This window comes from Narcine bancroftii, chromosome 12 (genome assembly GCF_036971445.1).
Source record: "Narcine bancroftii isolate sNarBan1 chromosome 12, sNarBan1.hap1, whole genome shotgun sequence".
NCBI lineage: Eukaryota > Metazoa > Chordata > Chondrichthyes > Torpediniformes > Narcinidae > Narcine > Narcine bancroftii.
In genome coordinates, this window is record NC_091480.1 from 74,228,784 (window position 1) to 74,246,827 (window position 18,044).

Sequence of the window (18,044 nt, forward strand, 5' to 3'; positions counted from 1 at the left end):
ATCTACATCCCTCCTTCCCAGTGATCAATATCCTTCCATCCTAATGATCTACATCCCTCCACCACAGTGATCTATATCCATCCATCTCAGTGATCTACATCCCTCAATCCCAGTGATCTACATCCCTCCATCCCAGTGATCATTGTCCCTCCATCTCAATGATCTGCATCCCTCCATCCCAGTGATCTACATCCCGCCACCCCACTGATCTATATCCATCCATCTCAGTGATCTACATCCCTCCATCCCAGTGATCTACATCCCTCCATCCCAGTGATCAATATCCCTCCATCTCAGTGATCTGCATCCCTCCATCCCAGTGATCTACATCCCACCACCCCAGTGATCTATATCCATCCTATCAGTGATCTACATCCCTCAATCCCAGTGATCTACACCCCTCCATCCCAGTGGTCTAGATACCTCCATCTCAGTGATCTACATTCCTGCATGGATGCCAGTGATCTACATCCCTCCATCCCAGTGATCTACATCCCAACATGCCAGTGATCTACATCCCTCCATCCCAGTGATCTACATCCCAACATCCCAGTGATGTACATCCCTCCATCCCAGTGATCTACATCCCACCATCCCAGTGATCTATATCCCTCCTTCCCAGTGATCAATATCCTTCCATCCTAGTGATCTACATCCCTCCATCGCAGTGATCTATATCCATCCATCTCAGTGATCTACATCCCTCCATCCCAATAATCAACATCCCTCCATCCCAGTGATCCACATCCCTCCATTCCAGTGATCTACATACCTCCATCCCAGTAATCAACATCCCTCCATCTCAGTGATCCACATCCCTCCATTCCAGTGATCTACATCCCACCACCCCAGTGATCTATAGCCCTCCATCCCAGTGATCAATATCCTTCCATCCTAGTGATCTACATCCATCCATCGCAGTGATCTATATCCATCCATCTCAGTGATCTACGTCCCTCAATCCCAGTGATCTACATCCCTCCATCCCAGTGATCAATGTCTTTCCATCTCATTGATCTGCATCCCTCCATCCCAGTGATCTACATCCCGCCACACCAGTGATCTATATCCCTCCATCTCAGTGATCTGCATCCCTCCATCCCAGTGATCTACATCCCACCACCCCAGTGATCAATATCCATCCATCTCAGTGATCTACATCCCTCAATCCCAGTGGTCTACATCCCTCCATCCCAGTGGTCTAGATGCCTCCATCTCAGTGATCTACATTCCTGCATAGATGCCAGTGATCTACATCCCACCATCCCAGTGATCTATATCCCTCCATCCCAGTGATCTACATCCCTCCATCCCAGTGATCTAAATCCCCCCCATCCCAGTGATCAATATCCCTCCATTTCACTGATTTTCATCCCTCCATTCCAGTGATCTTCATCCCTCCATCACAGTGATCTACATACCTCCACCCCAGTGATCTATATCCCACCATCCCTGTGATCTATATCCCTCCTCCCCTGTGATCTACATCCCTCCATAACAGTGATCTACATACCTCCACCCCAGTGTTCTATATCCCACGATCCCTGTGATCTATATCTCTCCATCCCAGTAATCTACATCCTTCCATACCAATGATCAATATGCCTCCATCCCAGTGATCTGGATCTCTCCATCCCTGTGATCAACATCCTTCCATCCCAACGATCAATATCTATCCATCCTAGTGATCTATATCCCCCATCCCAATGATCTATATGCTTCCATCCCAATGATATATATCATCTTTCCCCATGATCAATATCTCTCCTTCCTAGTGATCTATATCCCCTATCCCAGTGATCTACATCCCTCCATCCCAGTGATCTACATCCCTCCATCTCAGTGATCTATAGCCCTCCATAGATGCCAGTGATCTACATCCCTCCATCCCAGTGATCAACATCCCTCAACCCCAGTGATCTACATCCCTCCGTCCCAGTGATCTAAATCCCCCATCCCAGTGATCAATATCCCTCCATTTCACTGATTTTCATCCCTCTATTCCAGTGATCTACATACCTCCACCCCAGTGATCTATATCCCACCATCCCTGTGATCTATATCCCTCCTCCCCTGTGATCTACATCCCTCCATCACAGTGATCTTCATACCTCCACCCCAGTATCTATATCCCACGATCCCTGTGATCTATATCTCTCCATCCCAGTAATCTACATCCTTCCATACCAATGATCAATATGCCTCCATCCCAGTGATCTACATCCCTGCATAGATGCCAGTGATCAAACTCCCTCTATCCCAGTGATCTACATCCCTACATCCCAGTGATCTATCTCCCTCCATCCCAGTGATCAATATCTCTCCATCTCGGTGATCTACATCCCTCCATCCCAGTGTTCACCATCATTCCAACCCAATGATCTATGTCCCTCCATCCCAGTGTTCACCATCATTCCAACCCAATGATCTATCTCCCTCCATCCAGTGTTCACCATCATTCCAACCCAATGATCTATGTCCCTCCATCCCAGACATCAATATCCCTCCATCCCAGTGATCTCTATCCCTCCATCCCAGTGATCTACATCCCTCCATCCCAGTGATCTACATCCCTCCATCCCAGTGATCTACAACCCTCCATCTCAGTGATCTATATCCCTCCATCGATGCCAGTGATCTACATGCCTCCATCCCAGTGATCTACATCCCTCCATCCCAGTGATATATAATCCCTACATCCCAGTAATCTACATACCTCCATCCCAGTAATCAACATCCCTCCATCCCAGTGATCTATCTCCCTCCATCCCAGTGATCAATATCTCTCCATCTCGGTGATCTACATCCCTCCATCCCAGTGTTCACCATCATTCCAACCCAATGATCTATGTCCCTCCATCCCAGTGATCTACATCCCTCCATCCCAGTGATATATAATCCCTACATCCCAGTAATCTACATACCACCATCCCAGTAATCAACATCCCTCCATCCAGGTGATCCACATCCCTCCATTCCAGTGATCTACATTCCACCACCCCAGTGATCTAGATCCCTCCATCCCAGTGATCAATATCCTTCCATCCTAGTGATCTACATTACTCCATCGCAGTGATCTACATCCATCCATCTCAGTGATCTACATCCTTCCATCCCAGTGATCTACATCCCACCATCCCAGTGATCTATATCCCTCCTTCCCAGTGATCAATATCCTTCCATCCTAGTGATCTACATCCCTCCATCGCAGTGATCTATATCCATCCATCTCAGTGATCTACATACTTCCATCCCAGTAATCAACATCCCTCCATCCCAGTGATCCACATCCCTCCATTCCAGTGATCTACATACCTCCATCCCAGTGATCCACATCCCTCCATTCCAGTGATCTACATCCCGCCACCCCAGTGATCTATATCCCTCCATCCCAGTGATCAATATCCTTCCATCCTAGTGATCTACATCCCGCCATCGCAGTGATCTATATCCATCCATCTCAGTGATCTACATCCATCAATCCCAGTGATATACATCCCTCCAACCCAGTGATCAATGTCCCTTCATCTCAGTGATCTACATCCTTCCATCCCAGTGATCTACATCCCACCATCCCAGTGATCTATATCCCTCCTTCCCAGTGATCAATATCCTTCCATCCTAATGATCAATATCTCTCCTTCCCAGTGATCTACATGCCTCCATCTCAGTGATCTATAGCCCTCCATAGATGCCAGTGATCTACACCCCTCCATCCCAGTGATCGACATCCCTCCATCCCAGTGATCTACAACCCTCCATCCCAGTGATCTAAATCCCCCATCCCAGTGATCAATATCTCTCCATCTCAGTGATCTACATCCCTCCATTCCAGTGATCTCCATCCCTCCATCCCAGTGATCTACATACCTCCACCTCAGTGATCTATATCCCACCATTCCTGTGATCTATCTCCCTTCTCCCCTGTGATCTACATCCCTCCATCCAAGTAATCTATATTCCTCCATCCCAGTAATCAATATCTCTCCATCTCGGTGATCTACATCCCTCCATCCCAGTGTTCACCATCATTCCAACCCAATGATCTATGTCCCTCCATCCCAGTGATCTACATCCCTCCATCCCAGTGATATATAATCCCTACATCCCAGTAATCTACATACCACCATCCCAGTAATCAACATCCCTCCATCCAGGTGATCCACATCCCTCCATTCCAGTGATCTACATTCCACCACCCCAGTGATCTAGATCCCTCCATCCCAGTGATCAATATCCTTCCATCCTAGTGATCTACATTACTCCATCGCAGTGATCTACATCCATCCATCTCAGTGATCTACATCCTTCCATCCCAGTGATCTACATCCCACCATCCCAGTGATCTATATCCCTCCTTCCCAGTGATCAATATCCTTCCATCCTAGTGATCTACATCCCTCCATCGCAGTGATCTATATCCATCCATCTCAGTGATCTACATACTTCCATCCCAGTATTCAACATCCCTCCATCCCAGTGATCCACATCCCTCCATTCCAGTGATCTACATACCTCCATCCCAGTGATCCACATCCCTCCATTCCAGTGATCTACATCCCGCCACCCCAGTGATCTATATCCCTCCATCCCAGTGATCAATATCCTTCCATCCTAGTGATCTACATCCCGCCATCGCAGTGATCTATATCCATCCATCTCAGTGATCTACATCCATCAATCCCAGTGATATACATCCCTCCAACCCAGTGATCAATGTCCCTTCATCTCAGTGATCTACATCCTTCCATCCCAGTGATCTACATCCCACCATCCCAGTGATCTATATCCCTCCTTCCCAGTGATCAATATCCTTCCATCCTAATGATCAATATCTCTCCTTCCCAGTGATCTACATGCCTCCATCTCAGTGATCTATAGCCCTCCATAGATGCCAGTGATCTACAACCCTCCATCCCAGTGATCGACATCCCTCCATCCCAGTGATCTACAACCCTCCATCCCAGTGATCTAAATCCCCCATCCCAGTGATCAATATCTCTCCATCTCAGTGATCTACATCCCTCCATTCCAGTGATCTCCATCCCTCCATCCCAGTGATCTACATACCTCCACCTCAGTGATCTATATCCCACCATTCCTGTGATCTACATCCCTCCATCCCAGTAATCTATATTCCTCCATCCCAGTAATCAATATCTCTCCATCTCAGTGATCTACACCCCTCCATCCCAGTTTTCACCATCATTCCAACCCTATGATCTATGTCCCTCCATCCAAGTGATCTACATCCCACCGTCCCAGTGATCTATAATCCCTCCATCCCAGTGATCTATATCCCTACCTCCCAGTGATCTAATTCCCTCCATCCCAGTGATCTATATCACTCCATCGCATTGATAAATACCCCTCCATCCCAGTGATCTACATCCCTCTGTCCCAGTGATCTATATCCCTCCATCCCAGTTGTCTCTATGCCTCCATCTCAGTGATCTACATCCATCCACCCCAGTGATCTACATCCCACCAAGTTATCAACATCTCTCCATCCCAGTGAACTACATTCATCAATCCCAGTGATCAAGATCTCTCCATCCCTGTGATCAACATCCCTCCATCCCAGTGATCTCTGTGCCTCCATCTCATTTATCTACATCCCTCCATCCCAGTGATCTACATCCCACTGAGTTATCAATATCTCTCCATCCCAGTGAACTAAATTCATCCATCCCAGTTTTCAATATCTCTCCATCCCGATGATCAATGTCCCACCATCCCTGTGATCTGTATCCCACCGAGTTATCAATATCTATCTATCCGAGTGAACTACATTCATCCATCCCAGTGATCTGGATCTCTCCATCCCTGTGATCAACATCCTTCCATCCCAATGATCAATATCTATCCATCCTAGTGATCTATATCCCCCATCCCAATGATCTATATGCTTCCATCCCAATGATATATATCATCCTTCCCCATGATCAATATCTCTCCTTCCTAGTGATCTATATCCCCTATCCCAGTGATCTACATCCCTCCATCCCAGTGATCTACATCCCTCCATCTCAGTGATCTATAGCCCTCCATAGATGCCAGTGATCTACATCCCTCCATCCCAGTGATCAACATCCCACCATCCCAGTGATCTACATCCCTCCATCCCAGTGATCTACATCCCTCCATCCCAGTGATCTAAATCCCCCCCATCCCAGTGATCAATATCCCTCCATTTCACTGATTTTCATCCCTCCATTCCAGTGATCTTCATCCCTCCATCCCAGTGATCTACATACCTCCACCCCAGTGATCTATATCCCACCATCCCTGTGATCTATATCCCTCCTCCCCTGTGATCTACATCCCTCCATAACAGTGATCTACATACCTCCACCCCAGTGTTCTATATCCCACGATCCCTGTGATCTATATCTCTCCATCCCAGTAATCTACATCCTTCCATACCAATGATCAATATGCCTCCATCCCAGTGATCTGGATCTCTCCATTCCTGTGATCAACATCCTTCCATCCCAATGATCAATATGTATCCATCCTAGTGATCTATATCCCCCATCCCAATGATCTATATGCTTCCATCCCAATGATATATATCATCTTTCCCCATGATCAATATCTCTCCTTCCTAGTGATCTATATCCCCTATCCCAGTGATCTACATCCCTCCATCCCAGTGATCTACATCCCTCCATCTCAGTGATCTATAGCCCTCCATAGATGCCAGTGATCTACATCCCTCCATCCCAGTGATCAACATCCCTCAATCCCAGTGATCTACATCCCTCCGTCCCAGTGATCTAAATCCCCCATCCCAGTGATCAATATCCCTCCATTTCACTGATTTTCATCCCTCTATTCCAGTGATCTACATACCTCCACCCCAGTGATCTATATCCCACCATCCCTGTGATCTATATCCCTCCTCCCCTGTGATCTACATCCCTCCATCACAGTGATCTTCATACCTCCACCCCAGTATCTATATCCCACGATCCCTGTGATCTATATCTCTCCATCCCAGTAATCTACATCCTTCCATACCAATGATCAATATGCCTCCATCCCAGTGATCTACATCCCTGCATAGATGCCAGTGATCAAACTCCCTCTATCCCAGTGATCTACATCCCTACATCCCAGTGATCTATCTCCCTCCATCCCAGTGATCAATATCTCTCCATCTCGGTGATCTACATCCCTCCATCCCAGTGTTCACCATCATTCCAACCCAATGATCTATGTCCCTCCATCCCAGTGTTCACCATCATTCCAACCCAATGATCTATCTCCCTCCATCCAGTGTTCACCATCATTCCAACCCAATGATCTATGTCCCTCCATCCCAGACATCAATATCCCTCCATCCCAGTGATCTCTATCCCTCCATCCCAGTGATCTACAACCCTCCATCTCAGTGATCTATATCCCTCCATCGATGCCAGTGATCTACATGCCTCCATCCCAGTGATCTACGTCCCTCCATCCCAGTGATATATAATCCCTACATCCCAGTAATCTACATACCTCCATCCCAGTAATCAACATCCCTCCATCCCAGTGATCTATCTCCCTCCATCCAGGTGATCCACATCCCTCCATTCCAGTGATCTACATCCCACCACCCCAGTGATCTAGATCCCTCCATCCCAGTGATCAATATCCTTCCATCCTAGTGATCTACATCCCTCCATCGCAGTGATCTACATCCATCCATCTCAGTGATCTACATCCTTCCATCCCAGTGATCTACATCCCACCATCCCAGTGATCTATATCCCTCCTTCCAAGTGATCAATATCCTTCCATCCTAGTGATCTACATCCCTCCATCGCAGTGATCTATATCCATCCATCTCAGTGATCTACATACTTCCATCCCAGTAATCAACATCCCTCCATCCCAGTGATCCACATCCCTCCATTCCAGTGATCTACATACCTCCATCCCAGTGATCCACATCCCTCCATTCCAGTGATCTACATCCCGCCACCCCAGTGATCTATATCCCTCCATCCCAGTGATCAATATCCTTCCATCCTAGTGATCTACATACCGCCATCGCAGTGATCTATATCCATCCATCTCAGTGATCTACATCCATCAATCCCAGTGATATACATCCCTCCAACCCAGTGATCAATGTCCCTTCAACTCAGTGATCTACATCCTTCCATCCCAGTGATCTACATCCCACCATCCCAGTGGTCTAGATACCTCCATCTCAGTGATCTACATTCCTGCATAGATGCCAGTGATCTATATCCCACCATCCCAGTGATCTATGTCCCTCCTTCCCAGTGATCAATATCCTTCCATCCTAGTGATCTGCATCCCTCCATCGCAGTGATCTATATCCATCCATCTCAGTGATCTACATCCCTCCATCCCAATAATCAACATCCCTCCATCCCAGTGATCCACATCCCTCCATTCCAGTGATCTGCATACCTCCATCCCAGTAATCAACATCACTCCATCCCAGTGATCCACATCCCTCCATTCAAGTGATCTACATCCCGCCACCCCAGTGATCTATATCCCTCCATCCCAGTGATCAATATTCTTCCATCCCAGTGATCTACATCCCACCATCCCAGTGATCTATATCCCTCCTTCCCAGTGATCAATATCCTTCCATCCTAATGATCTACATCCCTCCATCGCAGTGATCTATATCCATCCATCTCAGTGATCTATATCAATCAATCCCAGTGATCTACATCCCTCCATCCCAGTGATCATTGTCCTTCCGTCTCAGTGATCTGCATCCCTCCATCCCAGCGATCTACATCCCGCCACCCCAGTGATCTATATCCCTCCATCTCAGTGATCTGCATCCCTCCATCCCAGTGATCTACATCCCACCACCCCAGTGATCAATATCCATCCATCTCAGTGATCTACATCCCTCAATCCCAGTGATCTACATCCCGCCACCCCAGTGATCTATATCCCTCCATACCAGTGATCAATATCCTTCCATCCCAGTGATCTACATCCCTCCATCGCAGTGATCTATATCCATCCATCTCAGTGATCTACATCCCTCAATCCCAGTGATCTACATCCCTCCATCCCAGTGATCAATGTCCCTTTATCTCAGTGATCTACATCCTTCCATCCCAGTGATCTACATCCCTCCTTCCCAGTGATCAATATCCTTCCATCCTAATGATCTACATCCCTCCACCGCAGTGATCTATATCCATCCATCTCAGTGATCTACATCCCTCAATCCCAGTGATCTACATCCCTCCATCCCAGTGATCATTGTCCCTCCATCTCAATGATCTGCATCCCTCCATCCCAGTGATCTACATCCCGGCACCCCACTGATCTATATCCATCCATCTCAGTGATCTACATCCCTCCATCCCAGTGATCTACATCCCTCCATCCCAGTGATCAATATCCCTCCATCTCAGTGATCTGCATCCCTCCATCCCAGTGATCTACATCCCACCACCCCAGTGATCTATATCCATCCTATCAGTGATCTACATCCCTCAATCCCAGTGATCTACACCCCTCCATCCCAGTGGTCTAGATACCTCCATCTCAGTGATCTACATTCCTGCATAGATGCCAGTGATCTACATCCCTCCATCCCAGGGATCTACATCCCAACATGCCAGTGATCTACATCCCTCCATCCCAGTGATCTACATCCCAACATCCCAGTGATGTACATCTCTCCATCCCAGTGATCTACATCCCACCATCCCAGTGATCTATATCCCTCCTTCCCAGTGATCAATATCCTCCCATCCTAGTGATCTACATCCCTCCATCGCAGTGATCTATACCCATCCATCTCAGTGATCTACATCCCTCCATCCCAATAATCAACATCCCTCCATCCCAGTGATCCACATCCCTCCATTCCAGTGATCTACATACCTCCATCCCAGTAATCAACATCCCTCCATCTCAGTGATCCACATCCCTCCATTCCAGTGATCTACATCCCACCACCCCAGTGATCTATAGCCCTCCATCCCAGTGATCAATATCCTTCCATCCTAGTGATCTACATCCATCCATCGCAGTGATCTATATCCATCCATTTCAGTGATCTACATCCCTCAATCCCAGTGATCTACATCCCTCCATCCCAGTGATCAATGTCCCTCCATCTCATTGATCTGCATCCCTCCATCCCAGTGATCTACATCCCGCCACACCAGTGATCTATATCCCTCCATCTCAGTGATCTGCATCCCTCCATCCCAGTGATCTACATCCCACCACCCCAGTGATCAATATCCATCCATCTCAGTGATCTACATCCCTCAATCCCAGTGGTCTACATCCCTCCATCCCAGTGGTCTAGATACCTCCATCTCAGTGATCTACATTCCTGCATAGATGCCAGTGATCTACATCCCACCATCCCAGTGATCTATATCCCTCCTTCCCAGTGATCAATATCCTTCCATCCTAGTGATCTGCATCCCTCCATCGCAGTGATCTATATCCATCCATCTCAGTGATCTACATCCCTCCATCCCAATAATCAACATCCCTCCATCTCAGTGATCCACATCCCTCCATTCCAGTGATCTACATACCTCCATCCCAGTAATCAACATCACTCCATCCCAGTGATCCACATCCCTCCATTCCAGTGATCTACATCCCGCCACCCCAGTGATCTATATCCCTCCATCCCAGTGATCAATATCCTTCCATCCCAGTGATCTACATCCCTCCATCGCAGTGATCTACATCCCTCAATCCCAGTGATCTACATCCCTCCATCCCAGTGATCAATGTCACTTCATCTCAATGATCTGCATCCCTCCATCCCAGTGATCTACATCCCGCCACCCCACTGATCTATATCCATCCATCTCAGTGATCTACATCCCTCCATCCCAGTGATCTACATCCCTCCATCCCAGTGATCAATATCCCTCCATCTCAGTGATCTGCATCCCTCCAGCCCAGTGATCTACATCCCACCACCCCAGTGATCTATATCCATCCTATCAGTGATCTAAATCCCTCAATCCCAGTGATCTACACCCCTCCATCCCAGTGGTCTAGATACCTCCATCTCAGTTATCTACATTCCTGCATAGATGCCAGTGATCTACATCCCTCCATCCCAGTGATCTACATCCCAACATGCCAGTGATCTACATCCCTCCATCCCAGTGATCTACATCCCAACATCCCAGTGATGTACATCCCTCCATCCCAGTGATCTACATCCCACCATCCCAGTGATCTATATCCCTCCTTCCCAGTGATCGATATCCTTCCATCCTAGTGATCTACATCCCACCATCGCAGTGATCTATATCCATCCATCTCAGTGATCTACATCCCTCCATCCCAATAATCAACATCCCTCCATCCCAGTGATTCACATCCCTCCATTCCAGTGATCTACATACCTCCATCCCAGTAATCAACATCCCTCCATTTCAGTGATCCACATCCCTCCATTCCAGTGATCTACATCCCACCACCCCAGTGATCTATAGCCCTCCATCCCAGTGATCAATATCCTTCCATCCTAGTGATCTACATCCATCCATCGCAGTGATCTATATCCATCCATCTCAGTGATCTACATCCCTCAATCCCAGTGATCTACATCCCTCCATCCCAGTGATCATCGTCCCTCCATCTCAGTGATCTGCATCCCTCCATCCCAGTGATCTACATCCCGCCACCCCAGTGATCTATATCCCTCCATCTCAGTGATCTGCATCCCTCCATCCCAGTGATCTACATCCCTCCATCCCAGTGATCAATGTCCCTCCATCCCAGTGATCCACATCCCTCCATTCCAGTGATCTACATACCTCCATCCCAGTAATCAACATCCCTCCATCTCAGTGATCCACATCCCTCCATTCCAGTGATCTACACCCCTCCATCCCAGTGATCTACATCCCAACATCCCAGTGATGTACATTCCTCCATCCCAGTGATCTACATCCCACCATCCCAGTGATCTATATCCCTCCTTCCCAGTGGTAAATATCCTTCCATCCTAGTGATCTACATCCCTCCATCACAGTGATCTATATCCATCCATCTCAGTGATCTACATCCCTCCATCCCAATAATCAACATCCCTCCATCCCAGTGATCCACATCCCTCCATTCCAGTGATCTACATACCTCCATCCCAGTAATCAACATCCCTCCATCTCAGTGATCCACATACCTCCATTCCAGTGATCTACATCCCGCCACCCCAGTGATCTATATCCCTCCATCCCAGTGATCAATATCCTTCCATCCTAGTGATCTACATCCCTCCATCGCAGTGATCTATATCCATCCATCTCAGTGATCTACATCCCTCAATCCCAGTGATCTACATCCCTCCATCCCAGTGATCAATGTCCCTTCATCTCAGTGATCTACATCCCTCCATTCCAGTGATCTACATCCCTCCATCCCAGTGATCTACATCCCTCCAGCGCAGTGATCTATATCCATCCATCTCAGTGATCTACATCCCTCCATCCCAATAATCAACATCCCTCCATCCCAGTGATCCACATCCCTCCATTCCAGTGATCTACATACCTCCATCCCAGTAATCAAAATCCCTCCATCTCAGTGATCCATATCCCTCCATTCCAGTGATCTACATCCCGCCACCCCAGTGATCTATATCCCTCCATCCCAGTGATCAATATCCTTCCATCCTAATGATCTACATCCCTCCATCGCAATGATCTATATCCATCCATCTCAGTGATCTTCATCCCTCAATCCCAGTGATCTACATCCCTCCATCCCAGTGATCATTGTCCCTCCATCTCAGTGATCTGCATCCCTCCATCCCAGTGATCTACATCCCGCCACCCCAGTGATCTATATCCATCCATCTCAGTGATCTACATCCCTCCATCCCAGAGATCTACATCCCTCCATCCCAGTGATCAATATCCCTCCATCTCAGTGATCTGCATCCCTCCATCCCAGTGATCTACATCCCACCACCCCAGTGATCTATATCCATCCATATCAGTGATCTACATCCCTCAATCCCAGTAATCTACATCCCTCCATCCCAGTGGTCTAGATACCTCCATCTCAGTGATCTACATTCCTGCATAGATGCCAGTGATCTACATCCCTCCATCCCAGTTATCTACATCCCAACATGCCAGTGATCTACATCCCTCCATCCCAGTGATCTACATCCCAACATCCCAGTGATGTACATCCCTCCATTCCAGTGATCTACATCCCACCATCCCAGTGATCTACATCCCTCCTTCCCAGTGATCAATATCCTTCCATCCTAGTGATCTACATCCCTCCATCGCAGTGATCTTTATCCATCCATCTCAGTGATCTACATCCCTCCATCCCAATAATCAACATCCCTCCATCCCAGTGATCCACGTCCCTCCATTCCAGTGATCTACATACCTCCATCCTAGTAATCAACATCCCTCCATCTCAGTGATCCACATCCCTCCATTCCAAGTGATCTACATCCCGCCACCCCAGTGATCTATAGCCCTCCATCCCTGTGATCAATATCCTTCCATCCTAGTGATCTACATCCCTCCATCACAGTGATCTATATCCATCCATCTCAGTGATCTACATCCCTCAATCCCAGTGATCTACATCCATCCATCCCAGTGATCAATGTCCCTTCATCTCAGTGATCTACATCCTTCCATCCCAGTGATCTACATCCCTCCATCCCAGTGATCTACATCCCACCACCCCACTGATCTATATCCATCCTATCAGTGATCTACATCCCTCAATCCCAGTGATCTACATCCCTCCATCCCAGTGGTCTAGATACCTCCATCTCAGTGATCTACATTCATGCATAGATGCCAGTGATCTACATCCCTCCATCCCAGTGATCTACATCCCAACATGCCAGTGATCTACATCCCTCCATCCCAGTGATCTACATCCCAACATCCCAGTGATGTACATCCCTCCATCCCAGTGATCTACATCCCACCATCCCAGTGATCTATATTCCTCCTTCCCAGTGATCAATATCCTTCCATCCAAGTGATCTACATCCCTCCATCGCAGTGATCTAGATCCATCCATCTCAGTGATCTACATCCCTCCATCCCAATAATCAACATCCCTCCATCCCAGTGATCCACATCCCTCCATTCCAGTGATCTACATACCTCCATCACAGTAATCAACATCCCTCCATCTCAGTGATCCACATCCCTCCATTCCAGTGATCTACATCCCACCACCCCAGTGATCTATAGCCCTCCATCCCAGTGATCAATATCCTTCCATCCTAGTGATCTACATCCATCCATCGCAGTGATCTATATCCATCCATCTCAGTGATCTACATCCCTCAATCCCAGTGATCTACATCCCTCCATCCCAGTGATCATTGTCCCTCCATCTCAGTGATCTGCATCCCTCCATCCCAGTGATATACATCCCGCCACCCCAGTGATCTATATCCCTCCATCTCAGTGATCTGCATCCCTCCATCCCAGTGATCTACATCCCACCACCCCAGTGATCTATATCCATCCATCTCAGTGATCTACATCCCTCAATCCCAGTGATCTACATCCCTCCATCCCAGTGATCAATGTCCTTCCATCCTAGTGATCTACATCCCTCCATCACAGTGATCTATATCCATCCATCTCAGTGATCTACATCTCTCAATCCCAGTGATCTACATCCATCCATCCCAGTGATCAATGTCCCTTCATCTCAGTGATCTACATCCTTCCATCCCAGTGATCTACATCCCTCCATCCCAGTGATCTATATCCATACATCTCAGTGATCTACATCCCTCCATCCCAGTGATCTACATCCCACCACCCCAGTGATCTATATCCATCCTATCAGTGATCTACATCCCTCAATCCCAGTGATCTACATCCCTCCATCCCAGTGGTCTAGATACCTCCATCTCAGTGATCTACATTCCTGCATAGATGCCAGTGATCTACATCCCTCCATCCCAGTGATCTACATCCCAACATGCGAGTGATCTACATCCCACCACCCCAGTGATCTATATCCATCCTATCAGTGATCTACATCCCTCCATCCCAGTGATCTACATCCCAACATCCCAGTCATGTACATCCCTCCATCCCAGTGATCTACATCCCACCATCCCAGTGATCTATATCCCTCCTTCCCAGTGATCAATATCCTTCCATCCTAGTGATCTACATCCCTCCATCGCAGTGATCTATATCCATCCATCTCAGTGATCTACATCCCTCCATCCCAATAATCAACATACCTCCATCCCAGTGATCCACATCCCTCCATCGCAGTGATCTACATACCTCCATCACAGTAATCAACATCCCTCCATCTCAGTGATCCACATCCCTCCATTCCAGTGATCTACATCCCACCACCCCAGTGATCTATAGCCCTCCATCCCAGTGATCAATATCCTTCCATCCTAGTGATCTTCATCCATCCATCGCAGTGATCTATATCCATCCATCTCAGTGATCTACATCCCTCAATCCCAGTGATCTACATCCCTCCATCCCAGTGATCTATAACCCTCCATCTCAGTGATCTGCATCCCTCCATCCCAGTGATCTACATCCCACCACCCCAGTGATCTATATCCATCCATCCCAGTGATCTACATCCCTCCATCCCAGTGATATATAATCCCTACATCCCAGTAATCTACATACCTCCATCCCAGTAATCAACATCCCTCCATCCCAGTGATCTATCTCCCTCCATCCCAGTGATCAATATCTCTCCATCTCGGTGATCTACATCCCTCCATCCCAGTGTTCACCATCATTCCAACCCAATGATCTATGTCCCTCCATCCCAGTGATCTACATCCCTCCATCCCAGTGATATATAATCCCTACATCCCAGTAATCTACATACCACCATCCCAGTAATCAACATCCCTCCATCCAGGTGATCCACATCCCTCCATTCCAGTGATCTACATCCCACCACCCCAGTGATCTAGATCCCTCCATCCCAGTGATCAATATCCTTCCATCCTAGTGATCTACATCCCTCCATCGCAGTGATCTACATCCATCCATCTCAGTGATCTACATCCTTCCATCCCAGTGATCTACATCCCACCAACCCAGTGATCTATATCCCTCCTTCCAAGTGATCAATATCCTTCCATCCTAGTGATCTACATCCCTCCATCGCAGTGATCTATATCCATCCATCTCAGTGATCTACCTACTTCCATCCCAGTAATCAACATCCCTCCAACCCAGTGATCCACATCCCTCCATTCCAGTGATCTACATACCTCCATCCCAGTGATCCACATCCCTCCATTCCAGTGATCTACATCCCGCCACCCCAGTGATCTATATCCCTCCATCCCAGTGATCAATATCCTTCCATCCTAGTGATCTACATCCCGCCATCGCAGTGATCTATATCCATCCATCTCAGTGATCTACATCTATCCACCCCAGTGATCTACATCCCACCAAGTTATCAACATCTCTCCATCCCAGTGAACTACATTTATCAATCCCAGTGATCAAGATCTCTCCATCCCTGTGATCAACATCCCTCCATCCCAGTGATCTCTGTGCCTCCATCTCATTTATCTACATCCCTCCATCCCAGTGATCTACATCCCACTGAGTTATCAATATTTCTCCATCCCAGTGAACTAAATTCATCCATCCCAGTTTTCAATATCTCTCCATCCCGATGATCAATGTCCCACCATCCCTGTGATCTGTATCCCACCGAGTTATCAATATCTATCTATCCGAGTGAACTACATTCATCCATCCCAGTGATCTGGATCTCTCCATCCCTGTGATCAACATCCTTCCATCCCAATGATCAATATCTATCCATCCTAGTGATCTATATACCCCATCCCAATGATCTATATGCTTCCATCCCAATGATATATATCATTCTTCCCCATGATCAATATCTCTCCTTCCTAGTGATCTATATCCCCTATCCCAGTGATCTACATCCCTCCATCCCAGTGATCTACATCCCTCCATCTCAGTGATCTATAGCCCTCCATAGATGCCAGTGATCTACATCCCTCCATCCCAGTGATCAACATCCCACCATCCCAGTGATCTACATCCCTCCATCCCAGTGATCTAAATCCCCCCCATCCCAGTGATCAATATCCCTCCATTTCACTGATTTTCATCCCTCCATTCCAGTGATCTTCATCCCTCCATCCCAGTGATCTACATACCTCCACCCCAGTGATCTATATCCCACCATCCCTGTGATCTATATCCCTCCTCCCCTGTGATCTACATCCCTCCATAACAGTGATCTAAATACCTCCACCCCAGTGTTCTATATCCCACGATCCCTGTGATCTATATCTCTCCATCCCAGTAATCTACATCCCTGCATAGATGGCAGTGATCAAACTCCCTCTATCCCAGTGATCTACATCCCTACATCCCAGTGATCTATCTCCCTCCATCCCAGTGATCAATATCTCTCCATCTCGGTGATCTACATCCCTGCATAGATGGCAGTGATCAAACTCCCTCTATCCCAGTGATCTACATCCCTACATCCCAGTGATCTATCTCCCTCCATCCCAGTGATCAATATCTCTCCATCTCGGTGATCTACATCCCTCCATCCCAGTGTTCACCATCATTCCAACCCAATGATCTATGTCCCTCCATCCCAGTGTTCACCATCATTCCAACCCAATGATCTATCTCCCTCCATCCAGTGTTCACCATCATTCCAACCCAATGATCTATGTCCCTCCATCCCAGACATCAATATCCCTCCATCCCAGTGATCTCTATCCCTCCATCCCAGTGATCTACATCCCTCCATCCCAGTGATCTACATCCCTCCATCCCAGTGATCTACAACCCTCCATCTCAGTGATCTATATCCCTCCATCGATGCCAGTGATCTACATGCCTCCATCCCAGTGATCTACATCCCCCCATCCAGGTGATATATAATCCCTACATCCCAGTAATCTACATACCTCCATCCCAGTAATCAACATCCCTCCATCCCAGTGATCTATCTCCCTCCATCCAGGTGATCCACATCCCTCCATTCCAGTGATCTACATC

General features: G+C 47.7%; 1 protein-coding gene across 1 annotated transcript in view; it reads left to right on the forward strand.

Moving 5' to 3' along the window:
• The window catches only part of LOC138746659 (uncharacterized), a 33,407-nt gene extending 15,606 nt beyond the window's left edge, over nt 1-17,801 (forward strand). The window contains exons 7-11 of the mRNA XM_069904947.1: nt 2,402-2,560; nt 2,774-2,887; nt 7,238-7,396; nt 15,708-15,821; nt 17,639-17,801. Coding sequence (XP_069761048.1) covers nt 2,402-2,560; nt 2,774-2,887; nt 7,238-7,396; nt 15,708-15,821; nt 17,639-17,801 — 709 coding nt within the window. The remainder of the gene's footprint in view (nt 1-2,401; nt 2,561-2,773; nt 2,888-7,237; nt 7,397-15,707; nt 15,822-17,638) is intronic.
• Nucleotides 17,802-18,044: the final 243 nt, after the last annotated feature.